At 41.9% G+C, this 27,950-nt stretch overlaps 1 protein-coding gene across 1 annotated transcript; it reads right to left on the bottom strand.

Moving 5' to 3' along the window:
• Window positions 1-377: 377 nt before the first annotated feature.
• Window positions 378-27,950, bottom strand: LOC145779651 (sushi, von Willebrand factor type A, EGF and pentraxin domain-containing protein 1-like). Its single transcript, XM_082591289.1, has 25 exons — window positions 27,883-27,950; window positions 27,399-27,484; window positions 26,195-26,290; window positions 25,626-25,809; window positions 25,278-25,433; window positions 24,934-25,026; window positions 16,836-16,962; window positions 15,893-16,017; window positions 15,378-15,569; window positions 14,731-14,922; window positions 13,582-13,776; window positions 12,572-12,763; window positions 11,511-11,702; window positions 9,239-9,430; window positions 8,592-8,783; window positions 7,527-7,718; window positions 6,875-7,066; window positions 5,867-6,058; window positions 4,525-4,719; window positions 3,286-3,477; window positions 2,828-3,016; window positions 2,421-2,532; window positions 1,726-1,877; window positions 1,106-1,275; window positions 378-823 (listed from the first exon to the last, which is right to left on the bottom strand). Exons 1-25 carry the CDS (start codon window positions 27,899-27,901, stop codon window positions 602-604), a joined length of 4,041 nt encoding a protein of 1,346 aa, XP_082447415.1. The 5' UTR covers window positions 27,902-27,950; the 3' UTR covers window positions 378-601.

The following is a 27,950-nucleotide window of genomic DNA, read 5'->3' as shown; positions in this document are numbered from 1 at the left end:
CACACAAAAACTCAACAGAGTAAGCGATTCTGAAATTGCTTCCACAAATTAGTTCAAAGAAACATAAATCGCGTAAACTTTGCGCGATTTACGATTTGCAAAATTTATTGGTGTCTTTCTGTGTGTCTAAAACAAGTCTTGGGGAGTGTTAACTTAATAGCCAGATGTCTTGGAAAACGTTATAAATTTCTACAAATTTTATTACATTTTTAACAAAGGGCTCAACTTCGGAATCCAAACTTGGAAAATTTGGGGGGGGGGGGGCTATGGCCCCTTTCGCCCCCCCCCCTGGCTACGCCTATGCTTGGAAGGTTTTCCATGTTTGCTTGGAAGGTTTTCCATGTTTGCTGGGAAGGTTTTCCATGTTTGCTTGGAAGGTTTTCCATGTTTGCTTGGAAGGTTTTCCATGGAATGCCCACGAACATTGAATTTGTTGAAGTCAGTTTCTTAGAATTATTTCCAGAGGGTAGTTCTTTGATTTTCTTTATGTGAAATTTTAGTCTCAAACACTTCCAGAGCTCATCTGTGGATTCCTAATTGACGACATTGAACAAGTGGATGCTTGTGAATCTGACAGTGACACGCACGAAATCTAATACTTTTATTTTCTGGGGGGTCTCTCCTCCTCCACTGGGGCTCTTCCAGTTAATTCGCGATCATTGTCTTCGCATCGACTCTCACAGATCTCGTTGCTAATCCTGAGAGAGAGCATGTCGTTCAATCCTGAGAATCCTTCTTCAGCTACTAGAAGATTCTCCTGAGATCCAGCAAGGTCTAGCATCTGCTGGGGATCAAGATTCGTTCCGATCCCAACGGCATACGTCTGTGAATCGACAATAGTTAAGTTTACTAACTTGAGTTTCGGACCCATAACCGCGGTTGTTTACTTGGACTTTTAGTATTTCCACAAAAATCTTATTCCCCAACCCAATACAGTGCTTCCCTTTATTTTTTAAAATCGTATTCCGTTCACTGGTGTCTTATGTTATAGAAGGCATTTTACTCACGCCTTAAAGAATTTCACCCTCTTAATCCCCGATTGTCCAACCTTCTCTCTCAAGGCAAGTAGAGGTTAGAAATCTCTTCACAATTAAAGTTTACTCACCAAAGCTCCACTTCTCCTAAGTGCTCTAGCAGAAGTTCTCAAGACCCCTCCATCCTGGGCCTGGCCGTCAGTGATGGTCAGGACAACATTCCTGACGTTAGGGCGGTCGCCGTTTTCCTCCGTCAGGATGACGTTGGACACGTAGCGGATTGCATTCCCGGTTCGCGTTCCTGGAATGCGGAAGAATACAAAGTCAAGGAAATGTTATTGTTGATTTGCACTAGCCGCGCTGGAGCCATTCTTCTTGAGCTGCTTTATATGACAGCGGTTGCATCTCTACAAATCCAGGAGCGGTTGCGATGGTGGTGGTTGTTGAAAAACAGACAGTGACCTAGTTACTTTTAATAATGTCTTTTTAGACATTATTTTTAAACAAATGAAAAAGAATCAAAAGGCATGTAATTTTCACTTTGTGTGGAGCTACATGTACTTGAGATGTTACTGCTATTTTTTTATTCACTTGTTTGCATATTTTCCATTTTGGGTTTTTTCTGTCGCAAACAGTTTCAAGCAAACGTGAACGAATTGAATGAGCAACGTAACTTTAACGTAAAACAATGTTTGGTTTCGCCTGCTTGTTAATCGATGTAACCTCTTCCGACTATAGTGACGTCACATACCAGCCCCATCATACGGGATTGTGTCAAACTCGGCGAGCAGTCCTGGTTTATCGTCTGGAAAGTCAGACAAGCGTATCTGGTTGTCGACATCTACGTGTCGATTGTAGCGAATCACCGCAATTCTTGAATAGTCGGACGAGATCTCGAAGGAACTGCAACATGAACATGCCAGTAAATAAACGTATTCTATTACATCACAAATGTGTCCGCAATGAAAAGCGTCGTACCACCCACACTCGTATGCGATGTGTTTGTCCCCCAATAAACGGGAGAAGATGGGTAAGCATCATAGGTTTTAAAACATCAATGAACAATTGTTGGGTTGTGAGATGAGCTATCAGTATGTTGCTATGTTATTACAATAATCATAATTATGTTCCATTTATATTCTTGCATCAAAATTGCGGCACTTTTGCTTAAAAAGATATTTATTTGTGCAGATCCATACGCGCAAGCAAAGTCGGATAACCAAACTGAACTGGCCCAGGCATTTCAAAACAAAAGCGGCCCACTTTTGTCAAACATAATTTTGTAGCTCATACAAAAATAAATTATACAAATTCAACCGGGAAGGTTCCCGAATTCCCGGTTGGCTAATCCGCCTCCGCGCGCATGAATATTTTTATTGTTTAGTTTCTTTGACTTAATTTGAGGCATAAGCTTAAGAAACAAAAGTAAAGCTTTGTGGCTCTCACTCGATAATGTTTCTGATGAAAGTGGTCATCGTGTCCCAACTGTCGTTGCCGATTGATGACGATGAGTCCATTACTAGAACGAGATCCATGAGCGCGTATGGCGGGCACGATCCTGGGAAGCGTCAAGGAATTAATTTTATGACAACAATTGGCGCGGGTCTATTCATAGTGTTGATGAGAATGCTTGCATTTTTGTTGACCCATGCCATGCTTATGCTCGAGGTCAGTAGCTTCGCCCAACACACGATGGAGTTCGTGGCATTGCGCTGTAGCCTACTCAACGTTTCAGTGAGAAATCTATTTGCCTTCTTCAGCATTGACTCCTAAAGCAAACTCTCTGTTTGATTTGATATTAAAAATGAGGCAAAACATGTTTTTGAACAAAAGTGGCTGAGTTGGAAACTTACTGGAGCAGCAAGGAGTCGGCCTGTCCCAGGATCCGTTAGGAAGGCAAATTAGTTCGTTACTTGTGGGAGGGTAGATGGTGAATCCATTCTCTTCGTTGCATTCCACATTACAAGTGGATAGAACAAACTCTTCATTGGTGCAGCCGATTTCCCCGTTATTGATTGGTCCAAGTTTTTCGCACGTGTTTTCTGTCATACAACATTGATTGGTATCGAAGGAATGCTTTGATTATTTCCGTCACAAAGCAAATTACTGTCACAATCCAATCGTGTTGTTCCAATCGCACATGAGCAGACGAACAAACAAAGTTCGTCATCGCTACAAAGCTCGCTCATTGTTACGTCAATTATGCGGAACGAAGATATTTCAGCCTTGCAATCAAATTAATTTGCATTAAGCATCATATCAAACAGCGGTATGCCGTCATAAAGGCATCTATCAAGCGTTTTCGGCTTACCTTGACATATGGGAGGGGGTGTGGACCATTCCCCTACACTGTCTCCATTCCCATCATCAAAGCATGTAGGTTGTGATTCACCAACCAGTGAGAATCCAATGTCGCATGAGAACTGGCAAGTACTCCCAATGGTGAGATCACCGCATTCTACAAAGCCGTCAGTGGGCGGAAGTAGCGCAGGGCAAAGTATTTCTAAAATTTAAATCAGTTTGTCGTGAATTTTTAACATTTCACGTTTTATTTCTACTTTTCGTGACAGATGCGAATCATCTTGCAACAGGAGTGGAAGATATGACATGCATGTGGAATAGTTTAGGAAAACTTTCCTGTCAGTAATCATCTGATGAAAAAGGTTATAACTTTGTGAGAATAACTTTTATTTCATCTAACATCAAGAAAAAAACACAACAGATTGATGGCCATGGTAAGCGCGACGTCGTATTGTTGATAACAATGCTGTTACTTCCACCAACGCCACGTCAACAATTTAGGATTCCATAGATAGCTGCATCATCTTTGCAAGCTTATAACTCGTGCCTGTTTGCTGACACCACGCACTTCTGACACCACAAAACCTGTTTGCTGACACCACAAAACTACAACTAAACATAGAAGTCATGGATGACCTACCCCACATAGATACAACCCAAAGTGTCTTGTTACATTGAACCCAACACTGACACACAAAAACAGTTCAGGAATGTTGTTGGTGAGCTACAAACAAGAAATAATCTTATCCTAAAACCGACAGGAACCATCAGGGGGTCATTCAACCTCCACCATACACTTCCGTCTTTATAATTCTCCGTTGCAGAGCAGCGGAAACTTCAAAGTGACGCATCAAATAAACCAAGTACCAGAAACATCACGACCAGACTTGATCTTCCACAAAACTGCCCCAGCGTTGATGAATATTACAACAGAGCGGCAAAGCTTGTGGAGACAATAAATAACTCACCTAATCCCGAATAAACCGAAAGCTCAACAAAACTTTTCCAGGTTTCATCACGGCTGCCGGAAAAGCACGACCAAACGCAACGATATCATACAGCAGAACAATAACATCAAGAATTAAAAAAGTGAAAATCTTTTTCCCTTGCAATCAAACATGCATTGAGCATCATAAAAACAACAATATGTCGTCATAGAGGCGTCTACCAGGCGTTGTTATACCAGGCGTCTACCATGCTCATTTTCTCCCAGAATGTTTGTGCTGGCTGCGCACTGTTTTTGGCTTACCTTGGCATGAGGGAGGGGGCATGTTGGTCCATTCCCCAACAACGTTCCCATTCCCATCATCAACGCACGTTGATTGTGATTCACCAACCAGTGAGAATCCGTCGTCGCAAGAGAACTGACATCTGCTCCCAACGGTGACACCCTCGCAACTTACAGCGCCGTTGAAGGGCGCAATTTGTAAAGGACAAAGAATTTCTGAAAGTGAAACAAATTGATCACAAACTAAAAAATTTTCAGTGACGCATCAAATAAACCGAATTCCGGGAACATCACGACCAGACTTGATCCCCCCCTTCTACAAAACTGCCCCAACGTTGATAAATATTACGAAAGGGTGTCAGTACTTTTAGAACAATAAATAATCCATTTCACCCTAGATAGATCGATCGAGCACCCAATGAACTTTTCTCAACTTTCATCACAACAACCAGAATACAATAATCCAAGATACAAACCAAACCATTGATCATCTCAGTGGCTGCTCGTCCTAACAGGCTGCAAGTCTGCAGCTTTCTCTCGTGAAGTTGGTGAATGTAAAACATTTTTGCAGCATATTGCAGCCTATCCATTAAAACTAACCACGAGCCGCCACCGGATCATCTTGTAGGCTATGTGCCCAAGAGCCCACATTAGACATCACACTACCCACTAATTCAATTGACACGTTTAATGAAAACGCTTTGGATTTGTGATCAGTAATGTGTTTAGTAACATTACACTTGATCGAATTACCATCGAAAGAGTTGCAATACATTTACCTTGGTCAAAAATTACAATTACAGTAACTCCAGCAAAGAAAATGAAATAACCAGAAAAATATCACTTGGTTGGAAAGCTTTTAGAAGAGCAAGTTCAATATTTAAACAAAAATTGCCTCTTTCTAACAAAAAACAAGTCTACCACCAATGCTTTCTTCTAATTGTTGCAAAGGGCGTGGAAACTTGGAACCTTACAAAAAAAAGTTAACTTTTATACTAAGATCAATGCAAACAGCAATAAACAACCCTAGTAACAATAAAAAAATAGAATGGTCATGGGCAGGTCATATAGCAAGACATCAGAACAACAGATGGACTAACAAATTAATAACTTGGACACCCTGGGAAAACAAACGCAAACGATGAAAGCCAAAAATGAGATGGAGAGACGAGATTGACAAAGAATATGGAACAACAAACTGGTATACAAAGAAACACGATCGACTGAATTCGAAAGAAATGGGGAGGGCCTTCGCTTAGCAGTGGACTACTGTAGGCCAGAAAATGATGGTAAAATGTGTTAAGCGTCAAACAAAACAACAACATGTCGTCATAGAGGCATTTATCAGGCGTTGTCGGCTTACCTTGACATATGGGAGGGGGTGTAGTCCATTCCCCTACAACGTCCCCATTCCCATCATCAACGCACGTAGGTAGTGATTCACCAACCAGCGAGAATCCTAAGTCGCATGAGAACAGGCAAGTACTCCCAACGGTGAGATCACCGCAATTTACATCGCCGTTGGAGGGCGCAATTTGCTGAGGGCAAAGTATTTCTGAAAGTGAAACAAGTTGAAAAGTGAAAACTTTTCAGTGACGCATCATATGAACCAAATTCCAGAAACATCATGACTAGAGTTTCCCCACCATTTGAAATATTACAACAGATAAGCAGACCTTGTAGAAAAACAAATAACGGCCATTTAATGGGGGGTCTCAACAAAACCCACGTTTTCATACAGCTGCCACAACACTCTGATCCAATGCAAATCGTCGCAAAGCAAAACAGGTTTAAAGACGACAAACAGCCATGGAGAATGGCAATTCTACCAAACTGTTTGAATCACCTGCATCATTCTGCTGCAAACCGCAAAGAGATATTTCCTTGATCAAATTTATGCGCGATATTTAATCGTGTAACACTTTTGCTGCTAACTGGAGTCAGACTCAGAGGCAGTGATATGCAATTTTGTTGTTTACTGTTTTGCTTACCAGTAGCCAAATGTAATGTCGAATGTTTGTTTGTAGGCTGCGTAAGTTACGGCGCACACCTCAGATCTAATATAAACATTAGATAAGTAAGCTAGCCTACGGTTGAACCAGCGATTATAGACCAAGTCCAGTCTGTTAATTCATACTGCTGTTTTGATTTTATGTAACTGAAATAAACATTTCACCCTCTGTTACAACATTATTTGACCAAGTTTTACTATTTATTTAAACTGAAAATAATCTCAGAATGTGTATTTTTAATTTTCTGCGAGAAACCCCTTTTGGGTGTATCGGGGTCTAGACCGTCGTCATTCATATCTGCTATAATGCTCATTTTCCCCCAGAATGTTTGTGCTAGGTGTGCCCTGTTTTCGGCTTACCTCGGCATATGGGAGGGGGTGTGGACCATTTCCCTGCAACGTTTCCATTCCCATCATCAACGCACGTAGGTTGTGATTCACCAACCAGCGAGAATCCGTTGTCGCATGAGAACTGGCAAGTACTCCCAACGGTGGCATCTTCGCAATTTACAGCGCCGTTGGAGGGCGGAAGTAGCGGAGGGCAAAATATTTCTGAAAGTGAAACAGGTTGAAAACTGAAAAGTTCCTCAAGACTTTTCTTTAAATAAACCGAATTCCAGAAACATCACGACCAGACTTGATCCCCCCCTTGTACAAAACTGCCCCAACGTTGATAAATATTACGAAAGGGTGTCATAACTTCTAGAACAATAAATAACCCATTTCAACCCGAATTGGTCGAGCACCCAACGAACCTTTCTCAACTTTCATCACAGCCACCAGAATACAATGATCCAAGATGCAAACCTGCGAACCACATCATTGAATGGCTTGCATTGGAATGCAATGCCCCGTATCTCTTATTCCAAGGGAACATCACAAAGCCTACCAATGCAACAGTGAAACTGGACACTATGAATACGTTAGAGAAAAGTCTTTTAGTCTTGTGATTATGGCGTAAGACAAAGCAACATGTCGTCATAAAGGCATCTATCAAGCGTTGTCGGCTTACCTTGGCATATGGGAGGGGGGGTAGACCATTCCCCTACACTGTCCCCATTCCCATCATCAACGCACGTAGGTTGTGATTCACCAACCAGCGAGAATCCTAAGTCGCATGAGAACAGGCAAATACTCCCAACGGTGAGATCACCGCAATTTACATCGCCGTTGGAGGGCGCAATTTGCTGAGGGCAAAGTATTTCTGAAAGTGAAACAAGTTGATCACAAACTGAAAACTTCCCAGTGACGCATCAAATGAACCGAATTCCAGAAACATCACGACTGGAGTTGCCCCCCCCCCTTCTTGAAATATTACAACTAGACTTCATCTACCCCTTCCACAAAACTTCTCCAACCTCGATGAATTTTGCAACAGATAAGCAGAACTTGTGGATTGATTGAATCTTTATTTTCTGACTAGGAAATCTTCTTGCAGAGCTTATTCCTGGTAGTTTCGCATACTTGTAGAGGCTATGAATCACTGACACAAGCCCGGTCGCCGAGATTGACAGAGTGAAGTTTCCGATTGTTGAAGTGTTGTTGCCTGAGAATTATTTCATTCATTAGGTGCCGTTGAATGGAGAGCAGTCCTTATAATGCGTTGCTCAGGCACACACATCGAGAATCGAACCAGCGCCGCTTGATCTTGAAGCTTCTTCGTTCCAGAAGTCACGCCCAAACCCCCACCAGATCTAGTGATAATGTGTACCAGACAAAGATGTTATCTGGTCCATTTAATCTCTGGTACCAACAAAACCTCTCCTACGTTTCAGTACAGCGGCCACCAAACTATGATCCATCGCAAGTGGTCTAAAAGGAAAACAGGCTGAAATGAAAGACAACAATCATCGACGGAAGATGAGAACTCTTTCAAACTGTCCGAATGTTCAAGTCTCAAACCAGTCCGTTGCTCGGATTGGATTGGAATGCCCAGTTACCCACTTCCAAGGAGGATATCACACAACCCACTAATGCAATAATGACGTCAATGAAAACCGATTTGACTTGTGTCAACTTATGTGTTTAGCGTCAAATGAAACAACAACATGTCGTCATAGAGGCGTTGTCGGCTTACCTTGACATATGGGAGGGGGTGTGGACCATTCCCCTACAACGCCCCCCTTCCCACTATCAACGCACGTAGGTTGTGATTCACCAACCAGCGAGAATCCGTTGTCGCATGAGAACTGACATCTGCTTCCAACGGTGGCACCTTCGCAATTTCCAGCGCCGTTGGTGGGCGGAAGTAGCGGAGGGCAAAATATTTCTGAAAGTGAAACAAGTTGAAAGCTGAAAAGTTCCTAAAGACTTTTCTTTAAATAAACCGAATTCCAGAAACATCACGACCAGACTTGATCCCCCCCTTCTACAAAACTGCCCCAACGTTGATAAATATTACGAAAGGGTGTCAGAACTTCTAGAACAATAAATAACCCATTTCACCCCGAATTGGTCGAGCACCCAACGAACCTTTCTCAACTTTCATCACAGCCACCAGAATACAATGATCCAAGATGCAAACCTGTGAACCACATCATTGAATGGCTTGCATTGGAATGCCCCGTATCTCGTAATCCAAGAGAACATCACAAAGCTTACCAATGCAACAGTGAAACTGGACACTATGAATACGTTAGAGAAAAGTCCTTTAGTCTTGTGATTATGGCGTAAGACAAAGCAACATGTCGTCATAAAGGCATCTTTCAAGCGTTGTCGGCTTACCTCGGCATATGGGAGGGGGGTTAGACCATTCCCCTACACTGTCCCCATTCCCATCATCAACGCACATAGATTGTGATTCACTAACCAGTGAGAATCCGTTGTCGCATGAGAACAGGCAAGTACTCCCAATGGTGAGATCACCGCAATTTACAGCGCCGTTGGAGGGCGGAATTTGGTGAGGGCAAAATATTTCTGTAACGTGTTTATGTGTCAACATCAGTTTGTCAAATTAAAAGATTGATTAAATTAATCATGATATTTATCAAAGAGAATAGCTTAAATCTTTCTATCGGAATGGGGATCCCCCTACACCGAATACGCGACATCAGGATTTTGTACAAAGAAGACCCCTCTTCTGATTCTCTCATTGATTTTTCCAAGTGGGTTTTTATCATTGTTTATTTTCCCATAAAATTCAAAACATTGGGCTCTTCGCAAACCCAGGTTGTGCTAAACCAGTGGTTCTTAACCTGGGCGCTACCGCCCCCTAGTGGGCGCTGTTAACTTTTAGAGGGGGGAAATATTCAGGGGGCGTTATAGGGGGCGCTACATTCAGAAGGTGTAACGATATTTTCCTCACTGCAAACTTGCTTTAGTAGTTCTGCTGGGGGTACGAGAATCCACCGAGGATGAGGAGCTATATACAGTATAGAGATTGTGGTTAACAAGGGAAGTAGTGATTCTCTCTCAGAGCATTCTATGTTGGCCTATACAGCACAATGCACAACACCATCCGACAAGCGTGGACGTCGGATGGTGTTGTGCATGGCCTTTGTTGTTGATAATGGGCATTGTTTCCCTTTCCTTGTAGTAAGTAAATGGCATTTTGTGGTCAGCTTTTGGCAGGGACAGCGGGCAGGCAGTGCAAGCAAACCATAAGGACTGGTCATAATAATAGTCAGTCAATAATGGTTATTAGTGTAACTCTTACTAACTACTAAAAAATCAGCAGAGATGTGCCTTAAGACTTTTAAGTTAAGAGCCTTAAGGCACATCTGTGCTGATTTTTTAGTATTAAAACTAACATCGGCTTAAACTAGTTTTTTCTTACTAACTAATAACTAATTACTACTGGCTGTAGGCTAGCCTTATAGTCTTGGAAGAAAATGTCATTAGTAGGCTACAGCCCTTATATTATGGTGGGCGCCAGACTATGGAAATCTCTGAAAAGGGGCGCTGGGGAAAAAAAGGTTAAGAACCACTGTGCTAAACCAACTTTCATTTATGAGTTTCCTCGTCAGTTGCATTTGATTGCTTCATACCACTGACTATATCTTCTAGCTAGAACAATAAATGACCCATTTCACTCTAGATAGATCGAGCACCCAATGAACTTTTCTCAACTTTCATCACAACAACCAGAATACAATAATCCAAGATGCAAACCAAACCATTGATCATCTCAGTGGCTGCTCGTCCTAACAGGCTGCAAGTCTGCAGCTTTCTCTCGTGAAGTTGGTGAATGTAAAACATTTTTGCAGCATATTGCAGCCTATCCATTAAAACTAACCACGAGCCGCCATCGGATCATCTTGTAGGCTATGTGCCCAAGAGCCCACATTAGACATCACACTACCCACTAATTCAATTGACACGTCTAATGAAAACGCTTTGGATTTGTGATCAGTAATGTGTTTAGTAACATTACACTTGATCGAATTACCATCGAAAGAGTTGCAATACATTTACCTTGGTCAAAAATTACCATTACAGTAACTCCAGCAAAGAAAATGAAATAACCAGAAAAATATCACTTGGTTGGAAAGCTTTCAGCAGAGCAAGTTCAATATTTAAACAAAAATTGCCTTTTTCTAACAAAAAACAAGTCTACAACCAATGCATTCTTCTAATTGTTGCATAGGGCGTGGAAACTTGGAACCTTACAAAAAAAGTTAACTTTTATACTAAGATCAATGCAAACAGCAATAAACAATCCTAGTAACAATAAAAAAATAGAATGGTCATGGGCAGGTCATATAGCAAGACATCAGAACAACAGATGGACTAACAAATTAATAACTTGGACACCCTGGGAAAACAAACGCAAACGATGAAAGCCAAAAATGAGATGGAGAGAAGAGATTGACAAAGAATATGGAACAACAAACTGGTATACAAAGAAACACGATCGACTGAATTCGAAAGAAATGGGGAGGGCTTTCGCTTAGCAGTGGACTACTGTAGGCCAGAAAATGATGGTAAAATGTGTTAAGCGTCAAACAAAACAACCACATGTCGTCATAGAGGCATTTCTCAGGCGTTGTCGGCTTACCTTGACATATGGGAGGGGGTGTAGTCCATTCCCCTACAACGTCCCCATTCCCATCATCAACGCACGTAGGTAGTGATTCACCAACCAGTGAGAATCCTAAGTAGCATGAGAACAGGCAAGTACTCCCAACGGTGAGATCACCGCAATTTACATCGCCGTTGGAGGGCGCAATTTGCGGAGGACAAAGTATTTCTGAAAGTGAAACAAGTTGATCACAAACTGAAAACTTCCCAGTGACGCATCAAATGAACCGAATTCCAGAAACATCACGACTAGAGTTGCCCCCCCCCTCCTAGAAATATTACAACTAGACTTCATCTACTCCTTCCACAAAACTTCTCCAACCTCGATGAATTTTGCAACAGATAAGCGGAACTTGTGGATTGATTGAATCTTTATTTTCTGACTAGGAAATCTTTTTGCAGAGCTTAATCCTGGCAGTTCCGCATACTTGTAGAGGCTTTGAATTACTGACGCAGGCCTGGTCACCGAGATTGACAGAGTGAAGTTTCCGATTGTTGAAGTGTTGTTGCCAGAGAATTATTTCATTCATTAGGTGCCGCTGAATGGAGAGCAGTCCTTATAATGCGTTGCTCAGGCACACACATCGAGAATCGAAACAGCGCCGCTTGATCTTGAAGCTTCTTCGTTCCAGAAGTCACGCCCAAACCCCCACCAGATCTAGTGATAATGTGTACCAGACAAAGATGTTGTCTGGTCCATTTAATCTCTGGTACCAACAAAACCTCTCCTACGTTTCAGTACAGCGGCCACCAAACTATGATCCATCGCAAGTGGTCTAAAAGGAAAACAGGCTGAAATGAAAGACAACAATCATCGACGGAAGATGAGAACTCTTTCAAACTGTCCGAATGTTCAAGTCTCAAACCAGTCCGTTGCTCGGATTGGATTGGAATGCCCAGTTACCCACTTCCAAGGAGGATATCACACAACCCACTAATGCAATAATGACGTCAATGAAAACCGATTTGACTTGTGTCAACTTATGTGTTTAGCGTCAAATAAAACAACATGTCGTCATAGAGGCGTTGTCGGCTTACCTTGACATATGGGAGGGGGTGTATTCCATTCCCCTACAACGCCCCCCTTCCCACTATCAACGCACGTAGGATGTGATACACCAACCAGTGAGAATACTAAGTCGCATGAGAACTGGCAAGTACTCCCAACGGTGAGATCACCGCATTCTACAAAGCCGTCAGTGGGCGGAAGTAGCGGAGGGCAAAGTATTTCTGAAAGTGAAACAAGTTGAAAACTGAAAACTTTTCAGTGACGCATCATATGAACCAAATTCCAGAAACATCAGGACTAGAGTTTCCCCACCCCTTGAAATATTACAACAGATAAGCAGACCTTGTGGAAAAACAAATAACGGCCATTGGCGGGTCTCAACAAAACCTGCGTTTTCATACAAGCACCATACAACACTATGATCCAATGCAAATCGTCGAAAAGCAAAACAGGTTGAAAGACGACAAACAGCCATGGAGAATGGCAATTCTACCAAACTGTTTGAATCACCTGCATCAACTGCTGCAAATCGCAAAGAGATATTTTTTTGATCAAGTTTATGCGCGATATTTAATCATGTAACACTTTTGCTGCTAACTGGAGTCAGACTCAGAGGCAGTGATATGCAATTTTGTTGTTTACCGTTTTGCTTAGCCTACCAGTAGCCAAATGTAATGTCGAATGTTTGTTACTACGCAAGTTGCGACGCACACCTCAGATCTAATATAACCATTAGATGAGTAAGCTAGCCTACCGTTGAACCAGCGATTATAGACCAAGTCCAGTCTGTTTATTCTTACTGCTGTTTTGATTTTATGTAACTGGAATAAACATTTCACCCTCTGTTACAACATTATTTGACAGAGTTTTACTATTTATTTAAACTGAAAATAATCTCAGAATGTGTAGGCTACTTTTAATTTTCTGCGAGAAACCCCTTTTGGGTGTATCGGGGTCTAGACCGTCGTCATTCCTATCTGCTATAATGCTCATTTCCCCCCAGAATGTTTGTGCTAGCTGTGCCATGTTTTCGGCTTACTTTGGCATGAAGGAGGGGGCATGTTAGACCATTCCCTAAAATAGCCCCCATTCCCACTATCAACGCACGTAGATTGTGATTCACCAACCAGTGAGAATCCGTTGTCGCATGAGAACTGACATCTGCTCCCAACGGTGGCACCTTCGCAATTTACAGCGCCGTTGGAGGGCGGAAGTAGCGGAGGGCAAAATATTTCTGAAAGTGAAACAAGTTAAAAACTGAAAAGTTCCTCAAGACTTTTCTTTAAATAAACCGAATTTCAGAAACATTACGACTAGACCTGGTCTGTCCCTTCCACAAAACTGCCCCAGTTTGATGAATATTACGAAAGGGTGTTAGAACTTTTAGAACAATAAATAACTCATTTCACCCCGAATAGATCGAGCACCCAATGAACGTTTCTCAACTTTCATCACAGCCACCAGAATACAATAATCCAAGATGCAAACCTGCGAACCACATCATTGAATGGCTTGCATTGGAATGCCCCGTATCTCGTATTCCAAGAGAACATCACAAAGCTTACCAATGCAACAGTGAAACTGGACACTATGAATACGTTAGAGAAAACTCTTTTGGTTTTGTGATTATGTCGTAAGACAAAGCAACATGTCGTCATAAAGAATTATTTCATTCATTAAGTGCCGCTGAATGGAGAGCAGTCCTTATAATGCGTTGCTCAGGCACACACATCGAGAATCGAACCAGCACCGCTTGATCTTGAAGCTTCTTCGTTCCAGAAGTCACGCCCAAACCCCCACCAGATCTAGTGATAATGTGTACCAGACAAAGATGTTGTCTGGTCCATTTAATCTCTGGTACCAACAAAACCTCTCCTACGTTTCAGTACAGCGGCCACCAAACTATGATCCATCGCAAGTGGTCTAAAAGGAAAACAGGCTGAAATGAAAGACAACAATCATCGACGGAAGATGAGAACTCTTTCAAACTGTCCGAATGTTCAAGTCTCAAACCAGTCCGTTGCTCGGATTGGATTGGAATGCCCAGTTACCCACTTCCAAGGAGGATATCACACAACCCACTAATGCAATAATGACGTCAATGAAAACCGATTTGACTTGTGTCAACTTATGTGTTTAGCGTCAAATGAAACAACAACATGTCGTCATAGAGGCGTTGTCGGCTTACCTTGACATATGGGAGGGGGTGTGGACCATTCCCCTACAACGCCCCCCTTCCCACTATCAACGCACGTAGGTTGTGATTCACCAACCAGCGAGAATCCGTTGTCGCATGAGAACTGACATCTGCTCCCAACGGTGACACCTTCGCAATTTCCAGCGCCGTTGGTGGGCGGAAGTAGCGGAGGGCAAAATATTTCTGAAAGTGAAACAAGTTGAAAACTGAAAAGTTCCTCAAGACTTTTCTTTAAATAAACCGAATTCCAGAAACATCACGACCAGACTTGATCCCCCCCTTCTACAAAACTGCCCCAACGTTGATAAATATTACGAAAGGGTGTCAGAACTTCTAGAACAATAAATAACCCATTTCACCCCGAATTGGTCGAGCACCCAACGAACCTTTCTCAACTTTCATCACAGCCACCAGAATACAATGATCCAAGATGCAAACCTGCAAACCACATCATTGAATGGCTTGCATTGGAATGCCCCGTATCTCGTATTCCAAGAGAACATCACAAAGCTTACCAATGCAACAGTGAAACTGGACATTATGAATACGTTAGAGAAAAGTCCTTTAGTCTTGTGATTATGGCGTAAGACAAAGCAACATGTCGTCATAAAGGCATCTTTCAAGCGTTGTCGGCTTACCTCGGCATATGGGAGGGGGGTTAGACCATTCCCCTACACTGTACCCATTCCCATCATCAACGCACATAGATTGTGATTCACTAACCAGTGAGAATCCGTTGTCGCATGAGAACAGGCAAGTACTCCCAATGGTGAGATCACCGCAATTTACAGCGCCGTTGGAGGGCGGAATTTGGTGAGGGCAAAATATTTCTGTAACGTATTTATGTGTCAACATCAGTTTGTCAAATTAAAGGATTGATTAAATTAATCATGATATTTATCAAAGAGAATAGCTTAAATCTTTCTTTGAAATTTTCTTTACCCTGTTTGAAATACAAAGGGATCTTCTTGTTTTCAGCGTTTGTGTTTCAATTATTCTTTGTTGCTTATAACAACCGCGGATCCGCAATAATCAAAGGGGTAGATTCTAAAGTCAATAATCTTGAATCGGCTGCGAAAACTCGTGAATCGTTAGTTTGTCCACATTTTGGTGAATAGGAAATCAATACATGGTTGGAAAAGTCTCAACTTACTCCGGCTCCGGCAGGTTGGAGGAAGTGAAGACCATTCCCAAACTTTTGGGACTGGGCTTCTGGGGCTTTCAACGCAGGTAGAAAGGGGAATTCCCAATAATGTATACCCCGAAAAACATTCGAACCTGGTGATGAAAATATTCGCTATGAAGGACCAAGAACAATTTCGTTAAACTTTTGTTAGAAATTGGACAACAATCTTCATCAGCTCAAGTTGTTTCCAGTGGAAACTTTTCCGTTCCGACAAAAGTGGAACTTTCTATACCTTGGTTGTTTGGTTTTGATTCTTTATCCTCGGACTGACAAAGCCTTGATAGGTTATTCCTGGTAGTTTCGTATACTTGTAGAGGCGCTTGACGCAGGGCCGGTTACCGAGATTGACAGAGTGAAGTTTCCCATTGTTGAAGTGTTGTTACCGGAGAATTATTCCATCCATTAGGTGCCGCCGAACGGAGAGCAATTCCTTTGAATGCATTGCTCAAGCGTAAATCCCGAGAGTCGAACCAGCGCCGCTTGATTTTGAAGCTTCTTCGTTCCAGAAGTCAAGCGCTAAGGGAACGTTCAAATATTACGTAACGCCTTCGAGGGGGAGGGGGGGGTTATGCAAAGCGTTACGTTAGCGTCACATCGGGGGGGAGGGGCTTCAAGCAAAACGTTACGTAACGCTTTCGAGTACGGAATGGTAGTTTTTTGTGCTGCGTTACATGGAGGAGGGGGGGATTGAAAAAAGCGTTACGTTGGCGTTACATGGGGGAGGGGGGGTCAAAAATTCGGAAAAAAAGCGTTACGTAATATTTGAACGTTCCCTAACCAACTGAGGTATCGGAGTTTGTTGCAACTATCGGACAGGTTGCAAATTTGCAAGTAAACAACATTTCGTTTCGATAAATTCATTTCTCCTTGTCACACTCAAGCGCTCTATGACGTCACTTTGCAACCTTACCTGCATTCGCTGCCGCGTTCGTTTGTGTTGCTGCACGTGACCAACCCATTAGCGGGGCTGGCTTGGGGGGGTATGCAGAGGACTCTTGTGCATGTCGGAGCGTTGTTCGACCACCGTTGGAATGGCACTGTTTTAATAAAGACAAGATGTACTATGATGTTACAAATACGTTTGTTTCTGACAATTAGACGTATTCTCCGATTGTTTTTTGAATTACCGAATAGTTTTCAGACATTTTCAGGATAACAATCAACTTAACGCTTTCTTCGACCAATGTGATCAAACAATCTCGCACCCGAGATCCCTTTCAAAGTTGAGGGTACATTTGTATCTGCCAGAAACTTAACTGCCCTAACCCAGTTATTGTTATTGTAGCGGAAGATAAACAAACATTTGAAGGATTGCTCAGTTGTGGTCTAGAACCCAGGTTTTAAGATCGCCTCCCATGGAGAATCAGGTTTGTTCTTATGTTCCAGACAATTGTTCAACAAATCAAACGTCATATATAAAAACCGATATGGTCTATTGAATCTTATCGTATCACGTCATGGAATTTTTCCTAAAAAATGATGCAATCTTGGCTCATTGTTCCTAGACTGATGAAATATTGCATCAGCCTCTTTGAACACCTGTTTGAATGACTTCATAATTGTCTTTCATTATTGCGTCACAGTACTGCGTACGTGAGTTTGAGATATTGCTATCTATTCTGGTCATTCATGAAATGGTTGATTGAGAGTTAGTCGCACATTTAACTGTTGGCTTAGTGCTTGCTAGCTGGACAAAAATTCCGTCTTTATCTAATTAGTTTGTATCGTAGTGACAAGTTTTAGCGGTGTACGGTGTTGCATTCCCATTTCGACAGCCAGGTGGCTAATTTTACAGAAATACAAATTTGAATAGACGTTTCAAAGGAGTGTTTCTTTTTCGGTCATTACATACAGACGAACGGATTCGGGAATCTTATGTTACAATTTTCCCACGAAGAGATTATGGTTTACCGCTGTGACCATAAATAATAAAGACGTGGCTTGTTAGCTGGTAGGCCAAGAAGCACTTGAAGCACATAAAAAATAAAAGACGATTATCTGGCTAGTGTTTGTACGGAAGCACAGGCAAAACAGAAATAATAAAAGAAGATCTTGTTGGTTGGTAGTCTACAGAAGCAAAAGAAAATTAAAGACTTTTCTTCTCAGTTGGTACTGAAGAACTTCAAGTTAAAAATTAAAGGCGTTTCTTTGTTGATTCTGAAGAAAAAACAACATTGACATTCATTTGAAGAAAAAAGATTAAAGACAATCGATCTGTGCTTGAAGATGCAAGTGAACGAATCCAAGCAAGTTTTGTGGAACTTTTGGACTTCATTCATATACCCTTACATCTACGGTATTGTGCATTTAAATTCTTTTTTGTATTTTTTACGGTCTTTGCAGTTAAGTTTTTTATAACTTAATTTTGTGTGTTTGTGTAACTTAATTTTTTTAATTGTTAAATTTAGCCCCTACATTTAATATGTCTACCCTCGGTGGCGACAAGGACTCGACCCCCGTAGACTCGACAGTTTAAGCCTGATGATGTTCTTTGCGGTCGGGCAGGCCATTCTGGGGAGGGACCCAGTAACAATGAGGCTAAGTCAGTTCGAGAGGCCCGGCATCTTAGAAGGGATATTTTGACTCAAATTGGGGAACTTTCTGTAGCCCTAGGTTCTTTGAGTGATAAGCAGGAACTGTTAATTTTTAGATCTAAGTTTTCTACTTTGGAAAAGGATTTACGGCATTTCCATGCTCTTTTGAGTAAAATTTTTAACTCTGCAATCTTGGCAGAACTTCGTGATAGGGTAGATCCTGAATTTAACTCGTTAAAAAATAACTTCGAACAAAAAGAAAGTGAGTTCTCAGATAGGTTGGATGCTGACATACATCCTGAGGATAGCACCTCAAATGTAAGCACTAGGATGTCTGAGAGCTCGTCACGGATAGTTGCACAAATTAACCTGCAGCTAAGACGAGAGGAGCTTCAGATACAAGCTGAGGCCGAAGCGAGAGCTGCTGAGGCCGCCACGAGAGCTGAGACCATACGAGTTGAGGCCGAAGCGAGAGCTGCTGAGGCCATACGAGCTGAGGCTGCCGCGAGAGCTGCTGAGTTCGCACTCAAAGACGCACAGTTGAGGGCTGAACAACGTAAAGAGGTCGCTTTGGCTGAATATCGATCAGAGGTGGGCTCCCGGCGTAGTTCTAAGAAGGGCTCTTCTAGCCATTCCAGAAGTGAGCATCAATCGCAGTTTAATTTACATAACCTTTTCCAAACGCCTGTTCAATCTGTAAGTGGACCAGTACAATCCACATCTTTTCAAGCTGTTTCGGGAGGTCTCGGGGCCGCAGCTAAGGATTTTCCGAAGGATCCAAAGCCAGCGAATTTTAGCCGAACTCCTCCCCCAGAGCGTACAGGTCACGGGGCCGCGATTAGCAGTAATGCTTTGCCCCCTTCACAGTTTTCTGCGACGCTAGTTTTTGATCGCCCAGCTACACGTAATTTGGGTGGTTGTGAGAGGCGTATCGCGTCTCCTGATTTTAACTTGTGTAAGGAGCGTGATCGGGCTGTGCATGTGAATGAGCCCCCTCAGCCCCTTAAGGGATATAGCTTGTCTTCTCCCGCTAAATCGAGTTCTCAACAGCAGGATTGCTTTTTTGAATACCAAAATAGTAGGACGTTTTTTGATATGACGGCCTTGATTGGTTACGATGGTAATAATATGCCATTTATCTTCTTTAAAAATCGTATTACGGCCTTAATGGCAGCTTCGCCCTTTAAAGGAACTCATTTGACTTTGTTGCAAGCAGCTTGTGTTAGAACAGCTGCGCAAACGATTGCTAATTTGGTTTCTGACACCCCTGGCTTGTCAGAGGAAGACACGATAGAAATGTCGTTAGCTCGCTTGTCCCAGCGTTTTGGAGTTCGTGGAGGTCTTTTCGCCGAACCGGAAATTAGAAAGTATCGCTATGGTAGCAAATTGAATTCGATCTTTTCCAGTGATTTGAAAGAGTTTAAAGATGAATTGTCGCAGTGTCTGCTTTACGCGCAAGCTTATGGTCAGCGTGACAAATTGGAAGGACGTTTTGTTTTGGATTTGGCTAAGCGACTCCCGTTTGACGCTATAAGCAGCGTTATCTTGACTTTTTAGGTGATCAGTATGGTGGCACTGATGAGCCTACTTTTCAGAGTTTGTTTGAATTTGTAGTAGGCTACGGGAGGAAACGCGCAAGTCGACTGATTTTAGCATTATGCTAATGGGCGATTCTGGTGAGTCGCAGCATTTTAAAAAGTTTGGCAAAGGAAAATTGCCTTCATGTCCGGTTAGGCCAGGGGTTCTTAACCTTTTTTGTCTCGTTTACCCCTTGCCGAATGAAAAAATTAAAATTTACCCCCACCGTTTTGTTGGCCCCTTGTGATGTTCGTGTCCAGATTTCGAGGTCAGTAATCTCGTTGCGACTTCTACTGACTTTCCAATCATCAAATGTTGGAGAATTTGCATAAATTCCTTTTTGAACTCTTCTACTCCACAGATATAATTTTGTCTGAAAGCCCTGAATTTTATCATGTACATCTATAATGGTAGGCTATCGCTTTTTCCTTGCATTTGCATATTGAACTGGTTCAAACTTAAAACAATGTCTGTCAAGTAAGCCAATGTACCAATAAATTTGTTGTCGCCAAAGTGCTTACTCAACGGGGATTTGCGTTCTCGAAGAAAAATCTCGATTTCACCTGTAGGCTAGTTCGAAAACTCCAGACAAAACAAGACCCCCAGAGAGCCGGCAAACTTCGGTGTGATAAAGGAGAACAGAGTGTTCTGATCCCATCTGATCACAAGCCACTTTGAAAAGACGATGATTAAGAGCACATGCCCTGATAAAATTCACACATTTAACCATATGCTTCAATTTCAATACTGCTTTAAAATATTCTGGAAGGGTTTTACTTGCCAGTGCATGTCGATGAAGGGCACAGTGAGTAGAAATGATGTTAGGTGCGCGTTTTTTCACCAGAGTTGTAAAGCCAGACTTAGCACCGAGCATATAAGGGACACAGTCTGTGCAAAGTGAACCCACATAATTCCAGGATATATTATTTTGTTGAAAGAAATTATCTATTTTTTCCAGAACCATAACCGCTTTGGTAGTCGTCTCTAAACTTTCGCACATCAAGAATTCCTTTTTCAACTCACCAGCATGCACATATCGACAGTAAACCAACAAATATGCACAGTTCGACAAGTCAGTTGACTCGTCTAGCTGAAGACTAATTCTTGCCTTACTAGCTCAAATTTCTTCTTTGTGGTCGAAGTCCTAATTAGGTTGTGTACAGTGAAAATGTAGCACACATACGCTACTGAAATGAAACTGGTAGTCTACTTCCGTGGAGATAAAAGAGACGAAAACTTACATTAAGCATAAATTTGAATCAAAATCGAGTGCAACACTACCAGTTTTTTAATAACTGAAAAAAATGAAGTTAATTTAATGCCTTAGTTTATGATTCAGTGAATTTACCCCCTCAGTGGGTGAAATTTACCCCCAGGGGGTAAATTTACCCCCGGTTAAGAACCCCTGGGTTAGGCAGACGTCGGTAAAACCCCATGATAATGTGATTTCAGGGAGTTTGCAGTATTCGACTGCTGTTGGCGCACCGCGCGGTGGTGTGGCCAGACGTAGTGACATACCGGCATGTTTTTATTGTTCGTCACGTGGTCAAGTTGAATATCATTTTTTGTCTAATTGTAAAGATTTTTTGCGCTTGACACCTAAAGATCGGAGAGATGTCATTGTAAAAGCTGGCAAATGCTTGAATTGTTTGCGCCAGCATATGGTTAGGGACTGTAATCATACAAACAACTGTCGTCAGTGTGGGCCTAACAATGATAGGAAACACTATTTTCTTCTGCATGATTTTTATGTGACGTCACGTGATTCTCTGAATTCGATTGGCAAAGATGATGCTGAAGCCAGAGTTCCTGTGCGTAATGTTAAGATTGGAAATGTTAAAGCAGCTTTTAACCGCGTTACTGCTGCTCGTGTTTTGAATCCAATGACTGGCAAATCGAAGTTGGTGTATTGTCAGCATGATCCTGGTTCGTAGTTGACGTTTGTTTCGAGTGATTTGGTGTGCGAACTTGGTCTTAAACCATACGATAAAGCGTCACTACTTGTGCTGACCTTGTCAAACTCAACATCCAGTCGTTAGAGACAGATGAACTGTTTTGTGATATAACCTCGGTGGTTAACCCAGCTTGGGCTGACGATGTTAAAACTTTACCGCATAAACAGGATTTAAGTGGTTTCCGTCATTTTCATGACGTGAATATGTTTCATTTGAATGATTGTAGTACTGTAGATGTACTGATTGGCAACGACAACGCTTATTTGATGTGTGCTAAAGAAGAGCGTGTTGGTGAGAATCGTAGTGAACCACATGCTTTGCTCACTCCTCTCGGTTGGTTGGCTTGTGGTGGTAAGTCACCCTTAGATGAAAGCGTTGCTAACGTGTGCAGAGTGCAAACGTCTTCAGAGTCGGATGTCATCTCTAGCTTTCAGCGTAAAATTGAGTCTCGTGATATGGAAATAGCAGACCTGAATAAAGTCATTCAGGATTTGACCTTGCAAAATGAAGCCTGTGAATTGTCTCGCAATGATATTTTGGCTAGAGAACTTGTTGAACCGAATATTGAGTTGAAAGATGGTCGATTTGAGATACCTGTACCGTTGAAGGAAGATGTTGATTTACCTAACAATTTTGTGTTGGCATCAGATAGAGCTGCTGCTTTAAGGAAGAAAGCTTTAAAACAATCTGAATTTCGAGGAACTTGTGTTAATGATGTAATGTTTTCGTTTCCTGATTTGTTAAACCCTCTGGCAGATCTCTTGGCTAGATTTCGGCTGAGTAGATTTGGTTTCGTGGCCGATATGACCAAGTACTTTTTTCACATTTTGGACTCTTCAATACGTAAACCCAATTTTATTGAACTGCTTACGTACACAGGCAGTGCCGTTCGGATCGTGAACGAACGCCCTTTAGTACCTTTGAGTGACGACCCTAGGGATTTTACTGTCATCACCCCTGCCTCACTTTTGACCCCATAGTTAGACCCATACTGTGCTGTTGGGCAACCACATGATCGTGACCAACTAAGAAGGGATTATCGGTTCAATTTGTCACTTTCTAAGCAGTTTTGGAGCAAATGGATAGATTTTTACTTGCCAGGTCTTCAGGGCCGGAAAAAATGGTTAAAAATGGCCGAGAATTTGGAGCCTGGTCAACTTGTAGTGGTGGGTTCTCTCCAAGACATTGGTAAACGTGGGAAGTATCAACTTGGGAGGGTGCATGAGGTGGTCCCACAAATTAGGAAAGGGAAGCCTGTGGTTCGTAGAGCTAAAGTTGCCGTCTGCAACTATGATGAGAGTACGGGGAAAGTGAAAGTAGACTACGTGTTGAGGGATATTTCGTGCCTCGCCCCCGTAAAGAACACCTAAGTGTTAGGGTTTGAGCCTGGTTTTGTCTGCGGTGGCCGACACTTGTCTGAGCCCAGAACAGTCGGTTATTATCGCAACCATTGTATATAGCGTCATTTTAGCGTGTACCTATGGTACCAATTTCATGTATCGTCGTGTGTTATTCTTATTGTTGTTCATTCTTTGCATGCCCTTTGTATTTGCGTATTAACTTAAACGTGAGTGATTCAAACAATTTGTGTATCGTGTGTTTTTATTCATTGGCTCACAATTGTCGTCAATTCTTTTTTAGTTATGCCATGTCAGACTGTCATAACTAGGGGCCGCTATGTTCCCGACAATTATTTACCTAATCAAACGTCATATAAAACCGTTCAGGTCTACTGAATCTTACGTCATGGAATTTTTCCTAAAAATGAGCCAAAATTGCACCATTGTTCGTAAGACTTGTGTCAAACCTGTTTAAACATGAAATATTGCATCAGTCTCTTTGAACACCTGTTTGAATGACTTTATAATTGCTTTTCATTATTGCGTCACAGTACTGCGTACGTGAGTTTGAGATATTGCTATCTATTCTGGTCATTCATGAAATGGTTGATTGAGAGTTAGTCGCACATTTAACTGTTGGCTTAGTGCTTGCTAGCTGGACAAAAATTCCGTCTTTATCTAATTAGTTTGTATCGTAGTGACAAGTTTTAGCGGTGTACGGTGTTGCATTCCCATTTCGACAGCCAGGTGGCTAATTTTACAGAAATACAAATTTGAATAGACGTTTCAAAGGAGTGTTTCTCTTTCGGTCATTACATACAAACGAACGGATTCGGGAATCTTATGTTACAATTTTCCCACGAAGAGATTATGGTTTACCGCTGTGACCATCTTATTATAAAAATATTTGCGTTTATTTCTTAACCAACTTATTGTTCAACCTCCTGTGACGTATCGAACAAAACCAATGTGACAGAAGCGTCCGAAGGGTGATATGTAAGGCGAGGCAGCGTCGGTACCCACCCTAGGCGTCTCAGAACAATCCATACGTGACGAAGTCAACCAGGTCATCTTAAATATCCGGTATCTTTATTGAACAAGATGCTTTGGCCAGTATCGTCAATATATTTTGACTCAAATAGATTTGATTGGCTTCCATTAATTACTGCCTTTGCTTGAACAAGATGACGATTTAACGCGCAAAGCATCGATCATTATCTTAGTTAATAACCCAAACCAAACTCCTGAAGCTTTCCAGGTGCTCTCTTAAGTAAGTAATTTAAAAAAAAAAATTTATAACCACAAAAGGGCACTCACAGCAGCTGATAGAGGCGCTGCCTACCAGAGTGAACCCGTCGTCGCACTGAAACGAACAAACGTCCCCAAAAATCCTCCCCGTGCACCTCATCGTGCCGTTCTGCGGCTTTATCTGACGAGGGAAGCATTTAGTCGCTGTAACGAAAAGGTAGATGCGCTGATGATGTAATTCAATCAAAAATTTACCAGATACGTTGTTGGATTTAGAAAATATTTAACTCATTTTGAGTTTTAGATTTACGTCAAGAATAAACTTTATTGTGAAGTCATAACGTAGTACTCACATCTACACATCGGTTGAGGTTGGTTAAACCTGGCCAGCTCCCTCAATGGATCTCGATCGCACATGCTTTGACTTGCTCCAGTCAACATGTAGCCTGCGAGCAATTGTCACCACATAATATTTCAGCGTTTGTTTCATAAACATGTAACCACCTTTAAAAATTGCGTTCTTCAAAGTTTTTTTGAAATATATCGAAGTTTCAGCGCTTGAAGAAGTAGCAGATAATATGAAATGTACCGAACTAGACAATGGCCTGATACAACTACGCAGTGTCTACATGTGGTTTAGGTACAAATTTATTTGTTAACCTTTTTGAGCCAAATGCTTTTCATTCCTCTATCTTACCGTTGTTGCAAGAGAAGAAACATTCCGTCCCAAAGTCCACCCTTCCAACGCGGGGGCTAGGCACCCCTCTCAGATAACATTGCATTCTTCCGTTCCTTGGCACTTTCATTTGAAAGCAGGTCAAGGGTTGGTTCCTTGTCCGGGGCTCAATGGGAGCTGTGTGTTTAAATGACAAAAATTTAATGTGGAAACCGAAGGAAAATAGCTCACAGACAAAGGTGCCGATAGTTTGGCGGCACTTCTGACACATCCGCATTCGGACGAAATTCATCATCAAATGAGGCTTTTGTGTGATAATCTCAACTATGACGTGTATGATGACGATCAAAAAGTATTATTGTGCAACACAAGCGTTATATACATCTTTATTGAATAGTCGAGTCGTCATTGACGTTACGTATTTGTTCAACTTACGCCTCTCTTCGCATTCGAGCGACCCCTTGTTGCACTCATCGAAGTTACAACAGCATCGGCACACCGAACTGGGGGTGCGAGTGTTGCACTGGCTCGGCACCCATGCAGCTCTTGGGTTCTGCAAAGGCATTGTGACGTCACACAACCACATAATCTTATTAATACTGTACAACTAAAGTTAGCGCGAATTATGCACCGGCGACGCTAGAACACCATAAGCATTTATCTGGTGCTGATGGCTGCGAGGGATAAAGGTTGCCATAGTTTCCACGGTGGCACAAAGCAAAGATGAACCTTCATCGAATGTTAAAATAAAATGGAAAAGTTATCAATGTGGAAGTTTATTGGTACGGGGCAGGTTGCTATGGCAACTTTGCAAGCCATCACCTGACATGAATAATAAACATGGCAAGAATATATTAATATAGTCGCGTCCTAGTAAGTAAAGAGAAAGCGAAAGTCAGCATAACAATCATTTAGATTTGCAGTGACAGTTGGCTCACCTGTATGAAGTTGTTGTCGCAGGCGCGTGCTTGCTTACATTGCTTCCATATGAGGGTCCCATAGCTCCCGCGCCTCACTTGATTTTGGCAGGCTCTCTGGTAACATGTCAATCAAACGCGAATTAAGAAAAGCGATGACATCGCGATGAGAAGTGCTGCTTTTCTTTGTATCATCACTCATGATACAAATGACTAAGCTTTGTTAAATGTGTGGACAAAGCAATGTCTTGGTCGTTGTTCAATCTAAGCCATGCAGACCTATACGCACGGCCATGCCAACGTGCAATCTTCACATTTATTTGGAGGCTGATCAGCTACGCATGGTAGCAGTCAGAATCGCTACTTTGAGTTGCTAGTCTCTGGGCAGTTAATAAATTTGCCTTCGTGCACATTTAGGCTGATTTCGTGCCATAGTTACCGTACAAATATTGAAGTAAATTTTGCATGTGCTAGAAATCCGCAGAGCATCTGGCAACACTGGTAGTAGGGAAAAGCTTTGTCGTCTTATGAAGTGAAAGCAGGAGCTTGGCAGGGATTTGTGATTCAGTGAGGCATAGTGCATGAGAATAGGGTTGCAGTTACAACAGTCTCAAGTCATTATCATAAGTCTACACGTTGGCAAGGCTTGTGTAGAGTCGCTATGATCTGAGTTTTTTTTTACTTAACATAGATGTCATAGGTTATCTTTGTGACGTCATATGAGATCGTGAGTTTCATTATTTCCTTCAATGACAAGTCATCTAAATACCGACGCCATGTTTCCTCATTTTTAGGTTGCAGAAACATATTTGTTGTTTCCGTTTGTCCACGGTTTCATGAAGCATGTCATTGGTGACTGGTGACGTGATAATACAGCATCGACATCTTGCAGCTAACAGCATCTCTTAGGTGGCATAAATTTATGTTTCGTGTCAAATCATGTTGTTTGCTATATTGCTTGCCTGTGGGTAGAAACTTTTTATTATTTTCACAAACAACAAATTCTTTGATTGTTAAATCCTTGTAAGAAGTCAATTCTCAGCATTGTTGCTACACAATTAGCGTCGAAAACGATCATTTTGCCTTTAACAATGGTTGTTAATTCAGATGTTTTAAAATATAATTTATGACAAAGTAAGCCTTTAACCAAAACTTTAAAACTCTGTTGTGACATTACAGGCTCTTCGCTATGACGTAGTTCGACGACATCATCAGCGTAACTCACCTCATTGGACTGACACCTCTGTAGCCGCCCCTTCGCGATGCAGTCATCGTTGCTTTTCGCGTTGTCGCACACCCAGCAGCTCAAACCTGGAAAAATGTTTGAAAATTTCTAAGATGTTGCAGGTGAAACTTTTCAATGAAAAATTTGATTTAATAAAATCGGGTCCAGATTATGAAGTGCCAGTGGCGGGGTGGCAAAGAATCCAATTTCGCTTCCTTGGTATCTTGCTTCCCGGCAGAAGCTCTCACTACCAGTATACCATCCAGTAACATGATACGTTCATCTACGTCACTTTAACATTCATAGATGTTGAATGCAGGAACTAATAAGTTGATCAGTTCAACATGCTGATGTGATGTTTGCCTTCATGACGAGATGGTAGTTTAAAACCAATCGTTCATGCGACATAATAGCCTTTGTGCAGTCTATTGTTTTGCAACAATGCATCTCAGACAACGGTCAATCTTCTGGCTTTGCTACAAACCTTGAGCCGAGATCGCCATAGAGACCACCGAGAAAATGCTGAGTATAATCTTCATCTCGACAAATTGT

This window comes from Aplidium turbinatum, chromosome 11 (genome assembly GCF_918807975.1).
Source record: "Aplidium turbinatum chromosome 11, kaAplTurb1.1, whole genome shotgun sequence".
Lineage (NCBI taxonomy): Eukaryota > Metazoa > Chordata > Ascidiacea > Aplousobranchia > Polyclinidae > Aplidium > Aplidium turbinatum.
The sequence above is the reverse complement of the archived record's forward strand: the minus strand, read 5'-3'. Positions and strand labels throughout refer to the sequence as shown.

Excerpts from the sequence above, each read along its gene's own strand:
- LOC145779651 (XM_082591289.1), bottom strand. Across the intron at positions 16,963-24,933 it reads ACCTCAACCGATGTGTAGAT|TGCCATTCCAACGGTGGTCG; the intron begins GTGAGTACTACG and ends TTATTAAAACAG. Across the intron at positions 7,067-7,526 it reads CCCCCCTCCCATATGCCAAG|AAATATTTTGCCCTCCGCTA; the intron begins GTAAGCCGACAA and ends TTTCACTTTCAG.